Genomic DNA, 21,544 nt, shown 5'->3' with positions numbered 1-21,544 from the left:
ATGGGAATAAAGTTTACAGTCAATTAACCTCCCTGGCGGTCTATTAAAAACCGCCAGGGGGCAGCAGAGCAGTGCCGTGGGCTCGCTACATGATAGCTGCTGTGCAGCGGCATCCCCCCACCCTCTTCGATCGCCTCCGGCGGTCCCATCGCGGGCCGATCTCACAAGGGTCATAAAACAAGTGAGGCCATCGTGTACTTCACACCCATAACAAGTGTAGCCACTAAAACACCGGATCTGACGTATAGTCATCTGTATCGGGGGAAATGGGGAAAGGTTAGTAGTTGGAGCCCCAAAACAGCTCTGGGCCCCCTGCGGTCACAGGGGCTGCTCACCTCTAGTTATGCTGCTCACTTCGGGGCAATTTTGCTTTTTTGAGATTTGTTCTTGCTCATCCCTAGACAAGCAGAGAGAGGGGAATTCTGTGTACCTTTTATACAGAGTATATACCGTTTCCATGGTGCCCAGCATGTTTCCTAAAACTTTCCTAGCAGCTGAACATTGGATACAAAATTACTTGTATATATCATAATAAGGTGGAATACCCCTTCAAAGACCTAATTTTCCTTGGGTTTACTAGCCCTATTGCACTACTGGGGTCTTTTAATTGAATAATGAACTGCACAGTCGGGCTTTTAACCTGAAAATGTAAGATGGCAGTTCTATACAATGGGTAGACCTAAAGTGACATAAAGTGAACCAGAGACGAAGCACCCTCATGTATTTTACCATATACTGTATATCAGTGGGAACATTAAGGTGCGTACACACGTCTGATTTTTCCAAACGACCAGTCGTTCGGACCGGTTGTTTGGACGTCAAATCGGGCGTGTGTACAAATGGCCGGTCAGCTGATAACACTGGTTTTGATAGATCTGCTTGGCTCAGCTGAACGATCGTTTGTACACACGCCCGATTTGACGTCCAAACGTTTGGAAAAATCAGACGTGTGTATGTACCTTTAGAGAAAACACCTACCCTGCTCTCTGTTTCATCCTTTACTGCTCAGACTGCTTGTTATCAGCCCTGATCAAATCCTAGACTGAGCATTCAGTCTGGCTTTGCTCAGGAATCATTATAGCTGAGTCTGTCTGTCTTTTATGATTTCTTTTCAAGCCCAAGCCTGCCTCCTTCTGGCTCTGCTATAATGACTCAGCTATGATGATTCCTGAGCAAAGCCAGACTGAATGCTCAGTCGGGGATTTTATCAGGGCTAATAACAAGCAGACTGAGCAGTGAAGAATGAAACAGAGTGCAGGGTAGGTGTTTTCTCTAATGTTCGCACTGATATATATGGTAAAATACAGGAAGGTGCTTTGTCTCTGGTTCACTTTAACCACTTGAGGACCAGAGGTTTATACCCCCATAGTGACCAGGCCATTTTTTACAACTCGGCACTTCACAACTTTAACGGTTTATTGCTCGGTCATACAACTTAGCACCCAATTGAATTTTACTCTGCCCCCCCCCCTTTCTTCTCACAAATAGAGCTTTCTTTTGGTGCTCATTGATTGCTGCTACTTTTTTTTATTTTTGCAACAAAAAAAAAAAAATTTATTCCCCCCCCCCCTTTTAATTGGCAATTGCAATACATACACTACATTACATGCATAGACATATGCCTATAGTACGGATTAGATTGTGAGCCCCTGCGTGAGATGTCAGTGCTATATAAATAAACATAAATACATAAATTACCTAAATAAACAGCCTGCCAGCGCCGATCATTGGCTGGCAGGCTGTTCACTGGGGTCCCCCCTGCGCAGTGATGGGAGAGCGCGATCGTGCAAGCGCAGGCTCCTGTCAAATCGGGCCCTCACGAGACCACGCCATATGGCGTCCTGGAGGAACAACAGAGCTACTCTGCCGCCGCCAATCTGCACTAGGCAGTCGACAAGTGTTTTTAAAGTATCACGAACTGTCACACAGAGTAGCTCACAATCTAATACCGATCAGTCATAAGTGTGTGTTGTGTAAAGTAAACTTGTAATTTTAAAAAAGCAAAGGTCTCATAATTACCTCGGTAGAGGGAAGCCTCTATAGAGGAAAGCTTCTGGATTTCTGGATCCCCCTGAGGCTTACTATGTCCTCTTCTGGACCCCTGATCCAGTGCCAGGGCCAGTTCTAGACTTTTTTCTGCTTGAGGGAGTGTGAGGAGGGGGACATTTGGGGAGGGGGACCGTCTCTTGCTGCCCTCTAATTGTTGCCGCCCTAAAGCATGTGATTCACGTTGCTTCATGGAAGAACCGCCCCGTCCAGCGCTGGACTCTCAAAGTTTGTGGCTGCGATCCCATGTGTGAACTAACAGGGCCGCACTGCACAAGCAGAGAATGCCTCTGTTCTGTGCAATAGTTATAGGGTTTTTTTTCTTTTGTGATTCTTGTAAAGGTCAAGAATACCTAGGTGAGAAGTAGGGAGAGACCGGGAGCCTAATGGTGCAGTATCATCAGGTATAGGGAGGATAAAATCATATAAATATATACTTACACAGGTGGGGTGAGTTCCTGCAGCCACTGTATAGGCCTGCAGGAAATTAACCGTCCCTGCTCGGTACTCCAGGTCCTGCTGGATACTGGATGGTCGCTCTCCTGAAGTACGATAGACTTTCCAGAAAAACTACAAAGCTATTACCTCCAAAGGAGGTCTGGTAGTGGGTAGGATGCAGGCGCCCAATGTATGTTCTATTTTGGTATTTTTAAATGCAAATAAAAAAATATATAATAAAAATAGAGGTAATTGCTTACCTCTCCAGAAAAAAGAAAGACACCAGTTGAACTAGTAAAAAAAGTTTTTCTTCAAAAAATAAATCTGACAACGCGTTTCACGGGTCATGGCCAGCTTCCTCAGGTCAATACAAAATGCCTTGATAGCATAGGGGATAGAGTGTAGGCGCCTCTAATACCCTAGGTAGCTCAAATCATGCTCTTCTTCCTCCATGCTGCTGCACAGTAGTGAGGCGTCCTGTGCTTGCGCAGTGTGGCCCTGCTCAGTCACGGATGGGTTAGCGGATGTACGCACTCTTTGACAACCTCTTTTCAAAGTGCTTTTGAGGGTTCCAGCGCTGGATTGGTGGAGGTGAGAGGGATGGTGGGAGCCTCTAGATTATCCAGGGGCTACCCTCTACTGAGGTAAGTACACATTTTGGGGTGCTGTTTTCCCCTTTAGGTTTATTGTAAGCTGACGGCAACAAGACAGAATGATATCTGCTTTGTTTTCTAGGGAGCACAGATCTAGGCACATCACATTTTGGCATTGCTGTGCTGAATAACCAGTGAGGGCTATGGAGGAGCAGCATGTGTGGAATTGTCTGTCTGATTAGGCACAAGCAGGCAGAGGGAGGGTGACTGTAGCTGGCTAGGAGGGGTGAATGATGACTGACTTTGCAGGGGAATTATGGGAGATGTAGGGAGGACAGAGGGGGGAGGAGGGAGGATCTGCCTCTGCGTCTTTGCTGCCCATCCGTCCGTAGCTGGGATTTTCTTGCAGCGCCATTTTAGGCTGCTGCTGATCTTCCTGAGCTCGGTCAGTGCCGGGATCCTGTCCTGCAGCAGGGATACTGTATGGAAGCAATGCAATGGTGGGCAGTCATAGGCTGCTACCCCCACATGTACAACTCCCAGCATGCAGCAGTTCCATAGGCTGAACAACAGCTACCCACCCCACACTATGGGCTCTGCTCCCTTATAAGGGCAGGTTCACACAGCAAGAGATTTTTCTAAGCGCTTGTGATTTTAAAAGCTCTTGCTAATGTAATGCTATGGGGTGATCACACTTGAGCAATGAGATTTTATAAAAAGCCCCCATAGCATAGCAAGAGCTTTTCAAATCACTAGCACTTAAAGAGACACTGAAGCGAAAAAAAAAATGATGATATTATGAGTTGTATGTGTAGCACAGCTAAGAAATAAAACATTAAAGGTGGCCATACACTGGTCGATGTGCCATTAGATCGACCAGCTGACAGATCCCTATCTGATCGAATCTGATCAGAGAGGGATCGTATGGCTGCCTTTACTGCAAACAGATTGTGAATCGATTTCAGCCTGAAACCGATCACCATCTGTTGAGCTGCTCCTGCCGCCTGTCCCCCCCCCCGTATACATTACCTGAGGCTGGCTCCCGGGCATCTTCTCCGCATTGCACGGCTCTGTTCTGGCTCCATCCCGGCGCTTCCTGTGTTACTCCGTGACCAGGAAGTTCAAATAGAGTGCCCTCTATTTGAACTTCCTGGTCACTGCAGTGACACAGGAAGCGCCGGGATGGATGGAGCCGGAACAGAGCCGTGCAGCACGGAGAAGATGCCCGGGAGCCAGCCTCAGGTAATGTATACCTGATCGGATCGGCCGCCACTAGCGACGCGCTCCCTACCCGCGGGCAATCGAGGGTAATTTCCCGCACGGCGCGATCGACGGACCGATCCGATTTCGGGAGGAAATCGGATCGGCGGCTGCGTTTACCGCGAACGATTGGCAGCAGATTCGATCCCCGGATCGAATCTGCTGTCGAAACGGCCGGGAATCGAGCCAGTGTATGGCCTGCTTTAGATCAGATACATCAGTCTAATTGTTTCCAGTACAGGAAGAGTTGAGAAACTCCAGTTGTTATCTCTATGCAAACAAGCCATTAAGCTCTCCGACTAAGTTAGTGTGGAGAGGGCTGTTATCTGACTTTTATTATCTCAACTGTTCCTGGACTATTTACTTTTTCTCTGCTAGAGGAGAGGTCATTACTTCACAGACTGCTCTGAAAGACTCATTTTGAATGCTGAGTGTTGTGTAATGTGCACATATTATAGAATGATGCAATGTTAGAAAAAACACTATATACCTGAAAATAAAAGTATGAGAATATTTTCTTTGCTGCTAATCTTCTAGTAATTATTCATAGTACACAACCAATTCACTATATCATATATTTTTTTTCGCTTCAGTGTCTCTTTAAAAGGAACCAAGCACCACTTTTTTTTACCTAGTTTCTAATCAGGGATGCGCACCGGATGCTCTCACGAGTAATTACGAGTGACTACTTGTGATTCAGATGAGGTTTAATTGGCGCAGGTGTGCGGCAGGGTTACAAGGGGTTATTTACCCATAATTCTACCGTCCGCCCTGTGTTCCATACAGCTTGCACGTGTCCTATTGGTCGCGTTGCAAGCCTCACACTGGCCCACTTCCTCCTTCAAGGCGGAAGGAGGAAGTGCACCGGTGTGAGGTTTGCAACGCGACCAATAGGACGCGTGCAAGCTCTTTGGAACACAGGGCAGACGGCGGAATTATGGGTAAATAAATAACCCCTTGTATCCCCGCCACACACCTGCACCAATTAAACCTTATTTGAATCATGAGTAATCAGGAGTGATTACTCGTGATTCAAAATAAGGTTTAATTGGCGCAGGTGAGAGCATCCGGTGAGCATCCCTGTTTCTAACCGCTATAGGAGCTGCCATGTCCACCTCTCTTCTCTTCTAGCTGCTCATTATTTATCCAGGGAAGGTGTAAAGATAGCATTTGTGACTTCTGTAAACTCTTTGAAGCACAGTATTTTATCTACCTACCCCCCTGCAGATAACCCTTTTATTTGCTTTCTGCTAATGTGTATACAATAATTACATCAGCCCTTATCTGTCTGAAACTTTTGCTCGGTTCACTTTAAAGGTGCGTACACACGCACTACAGCCGCCAACGACGGGCCGTCAGACCCTCCCGTTGGGCGGACTTTCAGCCGACACTAAGCGCGTACTATCGGCGGACTGATAAGGCTGTTTCTGAACGCTCCGCTGAGCGGATCATTCAGAAACAGCCTTATCAATGGCCATGGCAAATTCATCAAAAGCCTTGTGGAAATAGCTTCTCTTCATTTAAAGGAGCACTTGAGCAAAACACATAAGCAGTTAAAATCTGACAGGTTTTGGACTAGTCCATCACCTCATGGGGGATTCTCAGAGTTTTCTTTGTTTTCAAAAGCTTTTCCTGAACAGCAGTTGTTAAGTCTACTGTAATTGCCAAAATAGTGTGCAAGCGAGTAGAGAGGCTGGCTGGCATCTTACTGTTTTGGCAGTTAGACTTATCAACTGCCGTTCAGGAAATACTTATAAAACAAAGAAAACGCTGAGAATCCCCCATGAGGTGAAGGACTAGTCCAAAACCTGTCAGATTTTAACTGCTTACTTTTTTCGCTATAGTGGTCTTTTAACATGGAAGAAGACTTTGAGGAACTCAGAAGAAAATGGCTTCAAACAACATGATAAGATTCTTCAAGCAAAACAGAAGAGTTATAGCAAGAAAATGCAGTTACAAAGAATTCTGAAGTCAACCTTAAAGCGCTTGTGCAAAGATTTCCTATGAGAGCGTTCACATCTGACCGTTCACCAAAGCGCTGCCTGTACCATTTTTGGGGCAATTTCCTCAATGGAAGGTATAGGGAAGTCGCAAACACTTGAAAAAACGCTTTGTATAGCGATTTCCCCAGCGCTTTCATGAACAAATACATTGTTTGTATTTATTCATTTCCGGCAGAAAGACTTCACTTCCTGACATCAAAAACAATTGCTCTGCAAAAGCGCTTAGAAAAGTACTTTTAAAAAAATCGCAACGCGCAGGTAAGCGCCGGGAGGCGCTAAAAAATATTGCACAAAAAATCTGGTGTCAGCAATTTATTTTGATTTTAGATGTGAACAAGGCGTTAATGTTATACTAGTAACAAACAGGTAGGGGAGTTGCCGGAAGATCCCTGTGCTTATTAGTTGGTATTATGTATTATCAATGAACACCTGCTTCAGGCAGATTTTAAGTTATTAAGTTATTCTTTAAGTAAAAAAACGAGAGACAGCTGAAAATCCGTTGCCCTAAAAAGGCCACCATCTGTCTCAGTTACTTTTGGTACGACAGGCCCAGTGCTTTCCAATCAATACTTTCTATTGATAATGTAACCTATTTCAGGCTCGTGTCCCTCGGCCAGCATGGTCAGAAGAGAAAACTGCAGAGAGTGATGTCACCAGGCTAAACAAAGCCAGAGGCCTGTCCTCTCCCACAACACTGTGTGTGTAACAAGCACAACTGCTGTGAAATCTCCGCCCTATGACATCAGTGCAATGCCACCAATAGCTGCTGGCGGATGGACCGCAAATAACAGATGACTCATTTTCTTTGCTGGTTATTAAAGTGGAACTGAATACTTGCACAGGACAGACGGAAAACAGAGATATATGCACTCTGTATGGATTTACAGAGTTTAGCCTAATTCTCCCTCATGTGCGACTAATCACAACTGTAATTTGATCTCTCAGCTGTGTCAGCTGGTTGCCTGGCCAGAGCAGCTAATTTGTAAACACAGGATATTAACCCTATGTCTGCTTCCATGAAAGCAAGAAGTAGACACACTGCAGATTTATTGCAGGATTTGTATCGGCTGTAACAAAGAAATGTTTTTCTGCAAAGGTTATTATGCTGATGCTCTACAAGAGGGGCTCTGTGCTACCTGTGTAGGCATCTCATAAATAGGATCAGACGGTACTAACGCTGAAACGATAAGCTTCAGGAGATGGGGAAGCCTCTTATATATATTGAGGCTTTCCTCTACTAAGGGGAGTATCTAATTTTTTATCTTTTTAAACTCACAGGTACCCTTTAAGAAGCTCAGTGCTGAAACCACCTGTCTATGAAATTGAAAGAGCCAATATAACCCTGACGGCCATGTACTCTGATAGCTTTTGGCGTGGGGCACTCTGCTCAAATGAGTGGAGCACCCAGCTGTGAAAGCTGTATAGCTGCGATGGATCAATCTGCTTCAGCTCAGGAAACCTAGTAGCATTTGCCAAAGGGCTGGCTACAATCCATGTGTATCTCATCTTATACATTAGTCATAGCTCCCAACTGTCCCTCTTTCGGAGGGACAGTCGCTCTTTGGGAGCCCTGTCCCTCTGTCCCTCTTTCCTCCTCATTTGTCCCTCTTTCAGGACTAATGTCTCTCTTTCCATGTAAATATATATATTTCTCTACTAAAAAATGTGTTTGATTGACTCAAAACTTTATTCCCATCCTTTAAATCGATATATTACTAATTTTAAAATGTTAATATGAAGGAAAATGAACCAGGATAGAAAGGACCAGTGTGGTTTAAATTATAAAACAAAATGTTTTTCTTATGAAATTTTTATGGTATGCGTGACTAGGGGTGTGATGGGGGGTGATCAGGGGCATGGCAGGGGCGTGGCTCAAGTGTCCCTCTTTCTCATCTCAAAAAGTTGGGAGGTATGACATTAGTAATGAGAGTAATGATTGCTAGGAGGCGCTGCCATGTTTTTGCCATGAGGTCCAGCACAACTCGGTCCCAGGATTAGGAAACGTTCTATTTGTTGCTGTCTCCGTCACTCTTGTATAGATCACCCCACGTCCTGTCTGGGCAAGAGGTGATGAGAAATCTCCCAGATGGAGACACTAGACAAGAATGTGTGTGTATATAGGACAACACTTTGTATTATGGTTATTATGAATATTACAGTAAAACCTTGGATTGTGAGTAACTTGGTTTAAGAGCGCTTTGTAATACAAGCAAAACTTTTTGTTAAATTTTGACTTGATATACAAGCAACATCTTGATATACAAGCAAAAACAAAAAGTATACATGCGTCACGTCATCACAACTGAGCCGATAGTTCGTCTCCCTTTGGCGCTGTAGGATTGTACTTAAAGTGAATGGGAACCGCATTTAAAAAAATGAGACAGATACTTACCCAAGGAGAGGGAAGGCTCTGGGTCCTATAGAGCCTTCCCGCTCCTCTATTGGTCCCCTCGTTCCAGTGCTGGCTCGCACGCTCCTCTCCTGGTCCCCTCGTTCCAGTGCTGGCTCACCCGCTCCTCTCCTGGTCCCCTCGTTCCAGTGCTGGCTTGCCCGGTAGCAGTATTTGACTAAATTAGTCAAATACTGCTTTACCCGGCCAGAGGAGGCTTCAGAAGTCTTCAGGGAGCCCGAGTGCTCCTGAAGAAGGGCGGCCCTGTACTGCGCCTGCGCAAGCACGCTTTCTTGCACACTCACGCCTGTGCAGTATGGAGCCGCACATCTTCAGGAGGACACGGCTCAGGATAGAGGGCACCGAGAGAGGAGACGGAAGGCTCTATACAACCCAGAGCCTTCCCTCTCCTTAGGTAAGTATTTGCTTCATTTTTTTTTAAATGCGGTTCCCATTCTCTTTAATTGTACTTAATCTGAGTGTAGTGACTGTACAGAGTCACATTTCCATGAAATCCTCAAAAGGAACTGTCATTAGATAAGTTCCTTAGGGTGGGGGGGGGGGGGGTTGTTGACAGATGGCAATGATTCTGTTAGTTATCATGAAAGTCTTGTTTACATTTTTATTTTATACTATTTTACTATAACTGTTTTTGGATTGTGGAACACATCACCTGGGTTTCCATTCATTTGTATGGGGACATTTGCTTCAATATAAGAGTGCTTTGGATTACAAGCATGTTTCCGGAACGAATTATGCCCGCAAACCAAGGTGTAGTGTAGCTTAGTTAAGTGTAGTGTATTGTTGTGTAGCTTTCTTGGTTGGGCATCGGGGATTAGTGTAGTGTAGCTGGGCAGTGTAGCTTAGAGTATGTTCAAGAAAGGTCCATAAGATGCTCCTGCACCATAGACACACCAGGCTTAGGGTTTTTTTTTTCCTTGAGTTTTACCCTCTAAACCTAGGTGTGTCTTATATGCTGGAGCGTCTTATATTCCGAAAAATACAGTACATTCTCAGCATACATGCTGATGAGCTGGAGAGGGGAAGTACAAGTAGGAAAACATGTTTGGTATGTGGAGACTTCTGAACCAATGACACTGAGAGGACACTGAGGATGAGAAATCAGGGGGAGCCCTGTACACCAAGGCATCTGCTGCTTGCGTGGTTTCCAGCAAGTTTGCTAGAGAGCTGTGCAGCAGCTGCAGACTGAGATTAAAAGTCAATATTTAATGACCTTATGTTATAAAGTGCCTTGTGTAGTTGTGACCTAGGTTACGTAAGTGTGGTAGTGGAGTTGCCCTTTAAGTTCTCTTGTTCCCTGTTTATCCCTCCCACCCCCTCCGGTTTCATTCCTGGTTTGATGTGACCTGCTGTGTCCCTTTCATTATCACTTGCCGTCCCTCTCTTCTTCTCCCTGGTGTCTCTGTTGCCATTGAGCCGTCTCTCTCCAGTGATTCACTTATGCTGAGGGATCATCTGCTGTTTTTTTAGAAATAATTTCATTCCAATTGCCATGTTTCTAATAGAACAGGAAATAATTATGAGTTGTACATTCTCATTTCCCTTATCGGAAGTCCTGCTGGCCCGTCTTCCATTACTGGTCAGCAGCTCATAATTGCTGCTAGAGATGCGGTAATTGGGGAACAGGTGTCCGAGTGATCTGGATCCAGGAACTCCAGCAGGCTTTTTTCCTTAAAAAAATAAACTCATAACTTCCTCTCTGCTCTAAAATGTTAGCCCCACACAGCATGATAACCTTTACGGGAAAAAAATCTTCATTACTACTAACTACTTAAGGACCAAGGTGATTGAAATCTACGCCCTCTTTTGGTGGTTACCTGGCTGCCAGGGCAGAGATTTCAATCACCGCCACAATGCACATCCACCGTTTTTGTTGCTCCCACCAATCTCGCCGCTGAATCCCCGCCGTGTCCCACCACAGCTTACTTGCTCTGCCTGTCTCTATGACTGCAGAGCCCCGTGAGCCGGTCAGGAGCCGATTTCATTGCCCCCTGGCCGTGTCTATCAACGTAAGCAACTCCCACAGGCTTACATTGATAGACACGGTCAGGAGCCAATGAAAGCGGCTCCTGACCGACTCACATGACTCTGCCGTCATAGAGACGGCAGAGTGTATGTCCTGAAGATCCCGGCGCGCGGCAATGATTGCGGTGGGTATATGCGGCGATTCATCGTTATTGTACCAGCGGTCTCTGGTCCTTAAGGTGGCGGAGACCGCAGGTACTTAAGTGGTTAAAATAACCTAAGGTTTTAACTTGCTTTTACATTTCAGGAACCACTCAAAAGGTTAAACCTCAGTGTTTACTATATGAGAGAGCTGCCTTGGCAGAGCTCTCTTGCAGTCTATTCACAGCTGCTGATAAGAACTAATTAGACACTTTGATCTGGCTAAACAAACAGAACACAGAGCAGTGAATTTCTTCAGCAACTATATGTGGAATAAAGACTTTTCATTGAGTGCTGTGCAAAAGTTTTTCCTGGTCTTTATGCATAGAATCTGTGGTTTTCTACAATTTCCAATACACCAAAGCTTGGGCATTGTACATACATGCTTTTTGCAATAATTATATACCACATTGGTTGGGTCTGTCCATTTAACATCCTATTAAATGGATAGAGGGTGTTTCATGTCAGACCTGCAGTCTTCCTGTCCTTTAAACTCCTCTTTCTCCCAATTCAGTTATATCAGAGCATACAGACTATGTAAGAGGATTCCAGACTACCCAGTCATGGTTAGCGTAGTGTTGTGAAGAAGCCATGGCTCACCTGTTGTTGTTTTATGTGCTGCACAGCATCTGGTGATGTTTGGCTAGTTAATTTTGCCATGTGCATTTTAAACCCCTTAACTACCACGGTGAGCCGATCGGCGAACCTAGGGGTTAAGTGGTTTTACACGGAAACGGCCGCTCGTTCGAGCGGCTTGTCCATGTCAGTTCACAGAGGGTGTCTCTGTGAACTGCCTGCGAGCCTCCAATCGCGGTTCGCAGGCGAAATGTAAACACACGGGGAAGAAATCCAGCACCGTAAAGGAGATCGGCGATCCCTGGCCTCTAATTGGCCAGGGATCGCCACATTCTTATAGGCTGAAGCCTATTAGAGGTGGCGCAGGACGGATCTCTCCTGCGCCACCCATAGCCTGCGGGAGAGGGAGGGAAGGACAGGGAGGCTGGGAATCGCTGCGGAGGGGGGCTTTGAAGAGCCCCCACCCGCAAGGCTCAAGTAGCCAGCGGCGATCAGACCCCCCCAGCAGGACATCCCCCTAGTGGGGAAAAAAGGGGGGGGAATCTGATCGCCCTGGCTGATTTCTGATCTGTGCTGTGGGCTGGAGAGCCCTTGCAGCACAGATCTGCGCCAAATCCCCTGGTCCTTAAGTGGTTAATGTGATGGACAGTTTCACTCTGCTCTTGCTTTTCAATGTAGGTAAGACGTGATTACATCATTTATTTGCTTCAGGGTCACTGTGTGGTCCTATTCTTGAGTGTGCTTAACCATTTTAGCCACCCAGACGTGATCCTCACGTCTGGACGGCTGCTCTGCTGCGGTGCCGCGCTTTGGCACACTTCCTACGATCCCGCCCCGTGCCCCCGTGCTGTCCCCTGGTAGCCCTGGGATCAGTGAACGGGAACATGGTTCCCGATCACCGATCCATGTCCCCAGCAGAAAAACCGAAGCTCTCTTACTAGAGGCTTCAGTCTTTCTGCAAATAAAATTTTCCGCGTCCCCCCTTGTGCTTCCGCTTAGCGAGAAGCACAAGGAGAAAAAAAAAAACCTCTAGGTGGACATCTTGTGGCCAAATAGTAAAACTACATCTACATATTTTTTACATTACAATTTACACATATAATAACATTAAAAATTAACTGTTTATTTCCCACACCAAAATATTACCCAAATAAAATTTTTAATGGAAAAAAAATTACAATTAAAAAACAAAACAAAAAACAAAACAAAACATAAATAGTTACCTAAGGGTCTGAACTTTTTAAATATGCATTTGAAGGGAGTATACTACGAACATTTTTTAAATTATAAGCTTGTAAATAGTGATGGACGCAAAACGAAAAAAATGCACCTTTATTTCCAAATAAAATATTGGCGCCATACATTGTGATAGGGACAAAATTTAAATGGTATCTCAACCGAGACAAACGGGCAAATAAAATACATAGGTTTTAATTATGGTAGTGTGGATTATTTTAAAGCTATAATGGACGAGAAATAATGAATTTTTTCTTATTAATCCTGTTAAAATGCATTTATAAAAAAATAATTCTTAGCAAAATGTACCACCCAAAGAAAGCCTAATTAGTGGTGGAAAAAACAAGATATAGATCAATAAATTGTGTTAAGAAGTGATAAAGTTATTAGCGAATGAATGGGAGGTGAAAATTGCTCTGATGCATAAGGTGAAAAATCCCCGTGGGCTGAAATGGTTAAAATCTTCACCAATAATGGAATATATTTGCATTCTTCCTTTTACCCTTTTTTTAAGATACCAGCATTTTAGTTCAGTATTTCACAGGGAGGGTCTGTTGCTGGGGTCAGTCATAGGGAGGGACCTGTTATTCGGGTCTGTCATGATTGAAAGTCATAAAAAATGTGTTATTGAAGCTTGTGGTCATTCACTGGCATCTGTCATGTGGATCTGATCTGGTTATTTGGGGGGGGTGACACCCCTACACCCCTACACCAGGGGTGGACTTGATATAGCGTAGTATGGATACAGAGGCGCCCAAAGGATAAAAGAATCTAAAAAGTTTTAAATGTGAGGAGGCCGTGGTGGGCTCACCTACTCCAAGCAGACACAAAAATTGCCAATGTGTTTGTCAAACAGAACAAGTTTATTTACGTACTCTGGGGACACAGAGGTGCCTGGCTCTTCTTTTGACCACGTATGCTATTACTCTGTTGTTATTGCCTGATGAAGCGGGATCAGACCTGCAAAACGCGTTGCATTGTCTCCTGGCGTATGTAAACTCTATTTGACAAACTCATTGGCAATTTTTGTGTCTGCTTGGAAGAGGTAAATCCACCACTGCCTCCTCCTTTTTAGATACTTTTATCCTTTTGACACTTCTGTATCCATACTACGCTGTTGCCTAATTACGTTCATTGTGGACAGGTTGGATATGTATGTGTTAACCTGTTTATGTCACTGTATGTCTGGCTTATTGCCACACCTAGGAGTTACTGTTTACACCCCGCTTTTTAAACACTAGCTCCTATTTTTTGTGCTGTTCTTTCCATGGGCCTGATTCACAAAGTGGTGCTAACAGTTAGCACGCTAGTGAAAAGCTCTTTATCATGCCTAAACTCTGTTTAGGCATGATAAGTTTAGGTGTGATAAGTTTAGGTGTGATAACTTTAGGCATGATAACTTTAGGCATGATAAGTTTTTAGGCGTGATAAGTTTAAGCACCAACTGGGTCAGCACCGCAGTGCATAGCTGATCAAAAGTTTTGCGCTAGCAAAGTCTGGTGCACTTCGCATAGAGTTTAATGGCGCTGCTTTGCGTGCGGGACTTTGCGCGCGATCTAAACTTATCTAAACTTATCATGCCTAAACTTATCATGCCTAAACTTATCATGCCTAAACTTAGCACGCCTAAACTTATCATGCCTAAACTTATCATGCCTAAACTGAGTTTAGGCATGATAAAAATGGTTATCACGCCTAAAGTCTTTAACTGGGTTATCACCGCTTTGTGAATCGAGCCCCAGGAGTGCAGATTCAAAGCATGCCCTAAGTGCTATTTGCCCTGGATACACCCTGCTACCCTGGTCTGGAATCTGCACTATTCATGTTCAGTACCTGGACCGATCCAGTGATTGGCAGCAGTCTTTGATACTCCCATCTGTTTATTTTGGAACATTGTGGAATGACTGTATTTCTTATTCTCAAAAAGTAAACAAGTTAAAAAAAATCCAATAGTTATTAGAATGTGAAGGATTGTCTATGAAGTTCCACGTTAAAAAAATACCTAAACTTTCATACTTATACTGGGTGTAAATAAGTATGTTTGATGGTTTTACGTGTGTGTATACTATACAATGTTATAATTTAGTAATTAGTCAGCAGCTGATATGTTCATGATCTGAAGCTTAAAGAAAAATCAGCTAAAACCATGGCAACAGTGTATTCCTAGTGTAAAGCAGGAGTTCTCTGACCTATCTGATATTGGCTCTCTTTATTCCTAGAAGTTTGTCTTTATCAACAGTGACCTTTTCTTTTTTTAACCCAGCTTGGTGTTAATGTTCCCTATCTACTGCCATGGGAAACATCACCTCGTCAACAAGCTTACATCTCTGTATAAACTCTGAAAAGGGAGAGGGGCATTCATATCTTATCTGGAATAGGAAGCTTTCTGTTATTTGCATGCTGTGATAAGACTGTGACTGTAGCTAAAATCAGAAAAACTCTTCCCACAATCCCAATGGCCCTGCTCAGTTCCTGCAGTTAGGCAGAGACACTTAAACTAGGTAAAAAAATGGTGAACCTATAGGGAACTATTTTAGAGAAAAAAGGGGGGGTTGTATATATTTTTGGGGCACTAAATATTTTTTGGAAATTGTTTGGTACAACCCCCTTTAATAGAGTGGAGCAGCAGGAAGCCCCCTGCTGGTGTCTGGTGATCCAACATGACTAGTACAGCAGCACAATGGCACCAGACACATCAAACGGTAGCAGGATAAAAGGGCGCCGGCTGAGGTTGGACGAAAAAGGTGCCGCCATAAACTCTAATGCAATTATTGTTAATATGGCGAAAAAGGGCAGAAAAAAAGGGCACCACTATAAATATCGTTTTTGAAATTGTTTTTGTTTTAGAAGCTTGCAACATTATAATTTTTGTCATATTATTTCGTTTATATGTACAGATTTCACATTATCAAAGATATTATCGTTTCTATATGGAAAAGGGTATTAATGCAGAGGGAGTGTTTAAGGTTAGGCACCACCAGGGGGAGTGTTTAGGGTTAGGCACCTCCCGGGCAGCGGTTAGTTTTAGGCAACTCCGAGGGGGTTGGTCAGGGCTAGGCACCACAGGGGGGGGTGGTTAGGGTTAGGCACCTCCGTGGGGAGGGGTTAGGCACCACCAGGGGGTGGTAAGGGTTAGGCACCACTGGGGGGGTGGTTAGGGTTTGGCGCCACCAGGGGAGGGTACCGTGTGAGTGTAGGGTTGGGTTAAGCTGTATTGTTCAATTACGGAACAATTTTTAACGTTAATATCTTTTCGTTATTATTTCCAGTCTGTTTTTACAACGGTATTTATCGTTAACCAAGTTTGACAACGATGTGTATCATTATCAGATTTCGTTATCCACCAGCGCCATTTCGTTCTCCAGCCGGGCTCTTTTTTCACAGCGCCCTTTTTTCATGCACGCCATCAAACTATCTTCCAAAACAGGACAGGAAGCAGGTAGGAGAGCAGGAAGGGGTGACTTCCAGCGTACTATGCTGGCCTGGGGAAGGTAAGTATCACTTCTTCCTACAAGTGTGTCTCTGACAAGTGCACTCAGAGTAGTGGAGTAAATACAAGGAAATTGAGGAACAGCTGAGGCCCCTTCTAATGTCAGTGGTCATAGCGCAATTCAAGCTGACTCATAGCAGATCCTATTTGTATCACAGAGGCTGTAGGTAGACCTCGTTGGCCACTATAGAGCTCTGGAACCCAGGTTGCCTTGTCTGTTCTGATTATAGCCTCCTGCTTGATGCTGAACTGCAAACAATCATTTACCCGTGCTGATGCAGAAGCTAACAATTGCCACCAGGCTTCCGCCATTCACAATCCCGGTGTGTCTTCTGGCCAGATGCGCTGATGACAATCTAGTGTGACACTGGCTGTGTCTCCTCTTCCTCTAACAAGGCATTTGGACAGCTCCTCACACAACAAGACCTGAAACAGCCCCCGGGACAAACACAAATTGGCAGCATCTATTGTGAGCACAGAGGCATTGTGGGAGATTTCCTCTTTCTCCGGCTTCATTTCTGACTTCTCGTGTCCTTGATCTCTGCAAACTGAATTAAGTCCACTGATAAATGAATAGGTGTCTTTGATGGCAGACAAATTAACCTTTTATAAAGGTCTGGAATCTCTAGATCAAATAAAATTTACCTGCTTTATTTGTCTGTTTGGTATTTCCAGTGTCTTGCCTGCGGTCACAGCTTGACACACAGTTTGAGGTAGAATCCTGACCGACTTCATGAGATTTCCATTATTGTAGCATTTTTTTAACAAGCTTTTTCTCTGCCTCATTATTTTAAAGTGGACCTGAACTTTTGCACAGGACAGAAGGAAAACGGAGAGAAATCCACCCTGTATGTATTTAGAGAGTTTAGCCTGTCTAATTCTCCCTCATTTGTGTCTGATCACAGGTTGTCATTTGATCTCTTCCCTGTGTCACCTGACTGCCATGGCAGATAAGCTCATTTGTAAGCACAGGATGTTAACAAATATGTCTGTTTCCATGAAAGCAGGAAGTAGAAACAGCGCAGATTTATTTTAAGATTTGTATCAGCTGTAAGAAATTTTTTTTTTCTTTAAGGCTGCTTTCACAGTGGGACGTTACAGGCGCACGTTAGAGCAGCCTGTAACGCAGCCCAGCTCACAGCAATGAAAAATTAATGGGCTGTTTACAGTTCCCACGTTGCGTTACAGTGTAACACTGCACGTTCTATGAAAGTGCAGCGTGCTGTGCGTTATACGCGGTTTTAGCCGCGTTAGACTGTTTGCACATGCTCAGTAATGTTGGTTTTTTAGTTTTTTTCCGTGCAGGAGAGGAGGAGAGTCCGCTATTGTGTTTAGCCACATGGCTAATTAATATTCACTGCACTGCAGTGTTTACTTCCTGGAGCGGCCACTTATTGGCTGGCAGGACCACGTGATGCGGAGTGTTCCGATCACGTGGTCTCCACAGTCTTTTGCCGCATGCGCCGTTTTCGTCCGATAGTATGCGTCAAAAATTACGCATCAAGAGAAGCATAACGCAGCTCTATATAATGTCCAATTTCAAAGCTAACATGCGTTGTGTTAGGGGCACGTTATGCGACCGTAATGTTGCATCTAACGCAACGTCTTAGTGGTGTATGTTTTAGAGCAGAGAGGACGTTCTTAGTTCAGGCCCGCTTTAATGGGAAGTAGTCTGTGGAAGAGATGGCTGTAGCAAAGTGCCTGGTATGACAGCCTCTTTTCACCTTCAATGTAATTATTATTATCATTATTATTATTGATTTATAAAGCTCCAACATATTCCGTGTCGCTGTACAAAGTAAGAAAACGAACATGGGTTACATAACGATACTGACAATGATATTTATCAAATATGGACACTGGTACAAAATACAGAATTGGTGATTACAATGACTGATGTAACATGATGAATGAAATGTGTAGCAGTGCAAGCTACGAAGTGAATAACAGATTCCAAGGCACAAAAGGGTGAGAGAACTCTGTCCTTGTGAGCTTACAATCTAAAGGAATGGGGGGAAACAAGAGGTGGGGAAGTATGCAGTATACATACAGGCAGTGTGTGTTTAGGTTATCTAGTAAGGAGTAAAACTTGGCGAGAGGTTGAAAGGGGAATGGCCTAAGAGCACATGCTTGTCGGAAAAAGTGAGTTTTGAGGGAGAGTTTAAAGGTTGGAGAGTGACGAATGTGCTGTGGAAGGGCATTCCAGAGGAAGGGTGAAGCACCTGAGAAGTCTTGTATGTGTGAATGTGATCTTATTCGCTCGTATGGCAGTTTGACTTTTGCAGAGTGTTGTGGAATTGTTAAAACTACTGTATTTGAATGATTAAAATTAAGTCTCGTGTAATAACCACAGCAGCCAATCAGAAGCCTCCCTTGGTTACTTTGAGTATCATTGAATAATTGTTATAAATGGTTTTCAATGCACAACCTTATTTAGCTCTGATCCTGCTCTCTTTTTATTTGGGATCAGTTGCTGCTTTGTTTCAAACTAGGTCACGCAGACATACTGTCATTTCTGGACATTTGTTACCAAAATGTAAGTTTTGCATGCTGATAATGATTTCCCCTTGTTTCTTTTTTGTTCTGCAGTACGGCCGGTCAGATAGTTACCGTGTGGCCACCACACAAGACGATAAAGGTGACGAATCCCCACAAAAGGGAAAGGCGACAAAGAAAGAGATGGATGAGCTTAAGAAAGAAGTGGCTATGGTGAGTACAGGGCATGGGGAGGCACTTCTGATAGGGGGAGAACTTTGGAGATATATTAACAGATAACCACACCTTGGTTTTCGAATCAACCTAGCCAACTGATATATTGTTTTTTGAGAACAGATGGGGGCTTTCTTTTGATGCTATATATTAAAGGGGCACTATGGCAAAAAATTAGCCATAAATGAATTTTCTCCTATGTTGCTGTCACTTACAGTAGGCAGTAGAAATCTGACAGAAGTGAAAGGTTTTAGACTAGTCCATCTCTTCATGGGAGGATTCTCAGGGATTTATTTATTTTCAAAAGCACTTAGTGAATGGCAGTTGCTCTGTCCATCTGCCAAAAAACTGTGTAGCGAGCAGAGAGGCTGGCCAGCATCATTGTTTAAATCCTTTTTAGGGAATATCTTTATAAAGAATAAAATCCTTGCTGAGAATCCCCCATGAGGAGATGGGCTTGTCCAAAACCTGTTGGTTCTGTCAGATTTCTACTACCTACTGTAAGTAACAGCAACATAGGAGAAAAGTAATTTATGGCTCATTGTACTCTGGAAAAAAAACATACTTCTTATTTGTCTATGTTTGCATATATGTTAAATTTTACAATTTTTTCGCCATAGTGCCCCTTTAAGTAATATTTGTTTTTGGTAAAAACAGCAAAAGAATGTCTTCCTTTGAAATTAAAGGACACCTGAAGTGAGAGGGATATGGAGGCTGCCATATTTATTTGCTTTTAAACAATACTGGTTGCCTGGCAGTCCTGCTGATCTATTTGGTTGGAGTAGTGTCTAACACCAGAAATAAGAATGCAGCTAATCTAGTTTGACCTGACAAAAATGTCAGAAACAACTAATCTATTACATGCTTGTTCAGGGTGTACGACTAAAAGTATTGAAGGCAGAGGATTAGCAGGACAGCCAGGCAACTAGTATTACCTAAGAGGAAATAAATATGGCAGCTTCCATGTCCCTCTCACTTCAGTTGCCCTTTAAGGGTTTGCATGCCATAGTGATAATTAAAAAGTTGGTCTCAACCCCAAGTACCAAACCCTATTGAGCAAATTAAAAATATATAAAGATGAAAGGAAAAATATGCATATATACTGAATGACCAAATTATTAGACACTTCCACTCTAACTGGACAGATCTGGTTCAGTGAGTTACATGGTGACAATGACTAGCACACACATAAATGTCATGTTTGGTATGAAGAGAGCTCTTTATCGCTACTGTTAGCTGGGATATGGGACAAAAGATTTAAACAACTTCAAACAAGTCATGAACATGGTTTCAGTATGTCAGAAACATCTAGCCTCCTCTGGTTTTTTTCTGCAACTGTATCTTGAGTGTTCAGAGAATGGCAGTTGGGACCAAAAACTTCAAGCAATAAGTACAACTGTAGACAGTTGAACCTTATCCCGGATTTGTTACAAGAGCAGGAGGCCATCAAGGATGCCTTTGGTATCAACGGAAAACAGGAGAGTGCACCTGCTGTGGGCAAAGGAGCATCAAAATCGCACACTTGAGTGGAAGAAGGTTGTTTGGTCCAACAAGTTTTGGTTCCTTCTCCACATTAATAGCAGGCTCAGAACATAGTGCAAGCAGCACAGATTTATGGATCTGTCGTGCCTAGTAAAAACTGCACATGGGTGGAGGCATAATAATAGATCTGGGAATGTTCTCCTGGGTCTCGCTTGGTCCAATAACCCTGGAAACATCTCTCAGTGCCATGGGCTACATCAACTTTGTTGGGGGCCAAGTGCATCTGCTTATGGCTACATTGTTCATCGATACAGATGGCCACTTTAAACAGGACATTGTGTGCTGTCACCATGCTTGACTGGTCTTAGGTGGTTTTAGTGAACATGACATTGAGTTCCACTGGCTTCATTGGCTAGCACAGGCTCCCGATCTCAATCCCATCAAGCATTTGTAAGAAAGACCCATTCGAAAACCTGTAAATGTCACCACCTAATGTGAACAAACTAGGGCTGCTATTTTATCATAATGGGCTAATATTCTGGCACCTTGTAGAATCTATGCCTAGAACAATCACAGCTGTTATCAAAGCTTATTATTAGTGTAGCTGCTATCAAAAGGTGTCACTAATAATAAGGAAGGAATGTATAATATTGACTGGCATGCTGTACCTCCTGCTGATCAGAGGATGTCCATCAGGCACATTTAGCAAGACTGGTCCAAAAGTAGAGCAAATGCCCAGATCAAGGATTCTGGTTTTGATTCTGTCCCACAGATGCTGTTTCCAGAGGGGATCATGTGACTAGGATAGTTCTGTTCTCTTGGTTCTGAGGATTACAAGGCAGACTCGTAGAGCTTCTCAATGGCTCATTGAGGACCAGCCCTAGGTTGGGTTTAAACTTCGGGTTTGGTGCCATGGATGGTCACCATCCATGGAGGAGCGGAAGATGGAATGTGGCACCTGTTCAGACAAGTATGTTGCTGTAACGATTGAGGAATTATCTCCGTGGTCAGCGCACAAGAGGTGCGCTGACACTACGGAAATCCTCCACAAGCGTATAAAATAACAGAACCCAGCTGTGGTGCAAAGCACCTGTACAGGGAAAGTGAGCACAGAGACAGAATGTATGTGTGTCCA

General features: G+C 43.9%; 1 protein-coding gene across 3 annotated transcripts in view; it reads left to right on the top strand.

Annotated features, from left to right (window-relative positions):
- ATP1A3 (ATPase Na+/K+ transporting subunit alpha 3) overlaps positions 1-21,544 on the top strand; it is a 281,983-nt gene that overhangs the window by 194,009 nt on the left and 66,430 nt on the right. For all 3 annotated transcript variants that reach the window (XM_068241455.1, XM_068241456.1, XM_068241454.1), the window contains exon 2: positions 18,808-18,927. In XM_068241455.1, coding sequence (XP_068097556.1) covers positions 18,898-18,927 — 30 coding nt within the window. In that variant the 5' untranslated portion in view covers positions 18,808-18,897. The remainder of the gene's footprint in view (positions 1-18,807; positions 18,928-21,544) is intronic.

This window comes from Hyperolius riggenbachi, chromosome 6, assembly GCF_040937935.1.
Source record: "Hyperolius riggenbachi isolate aHypRig1 chromosome 6, aHypRig1.pri, whole genome shotgun sequence".
Classification (NCBI taxonomy): domain Eukaryota; kingdom Metazoa; phylum Chordata; class Amphibia; order Anura; family Hyperoliidae; genus Hyperolius; species Hyperolius riggenbachi.
This window is presented reverse-complemented; position numbering and strand designations above follow the sequence as displayed.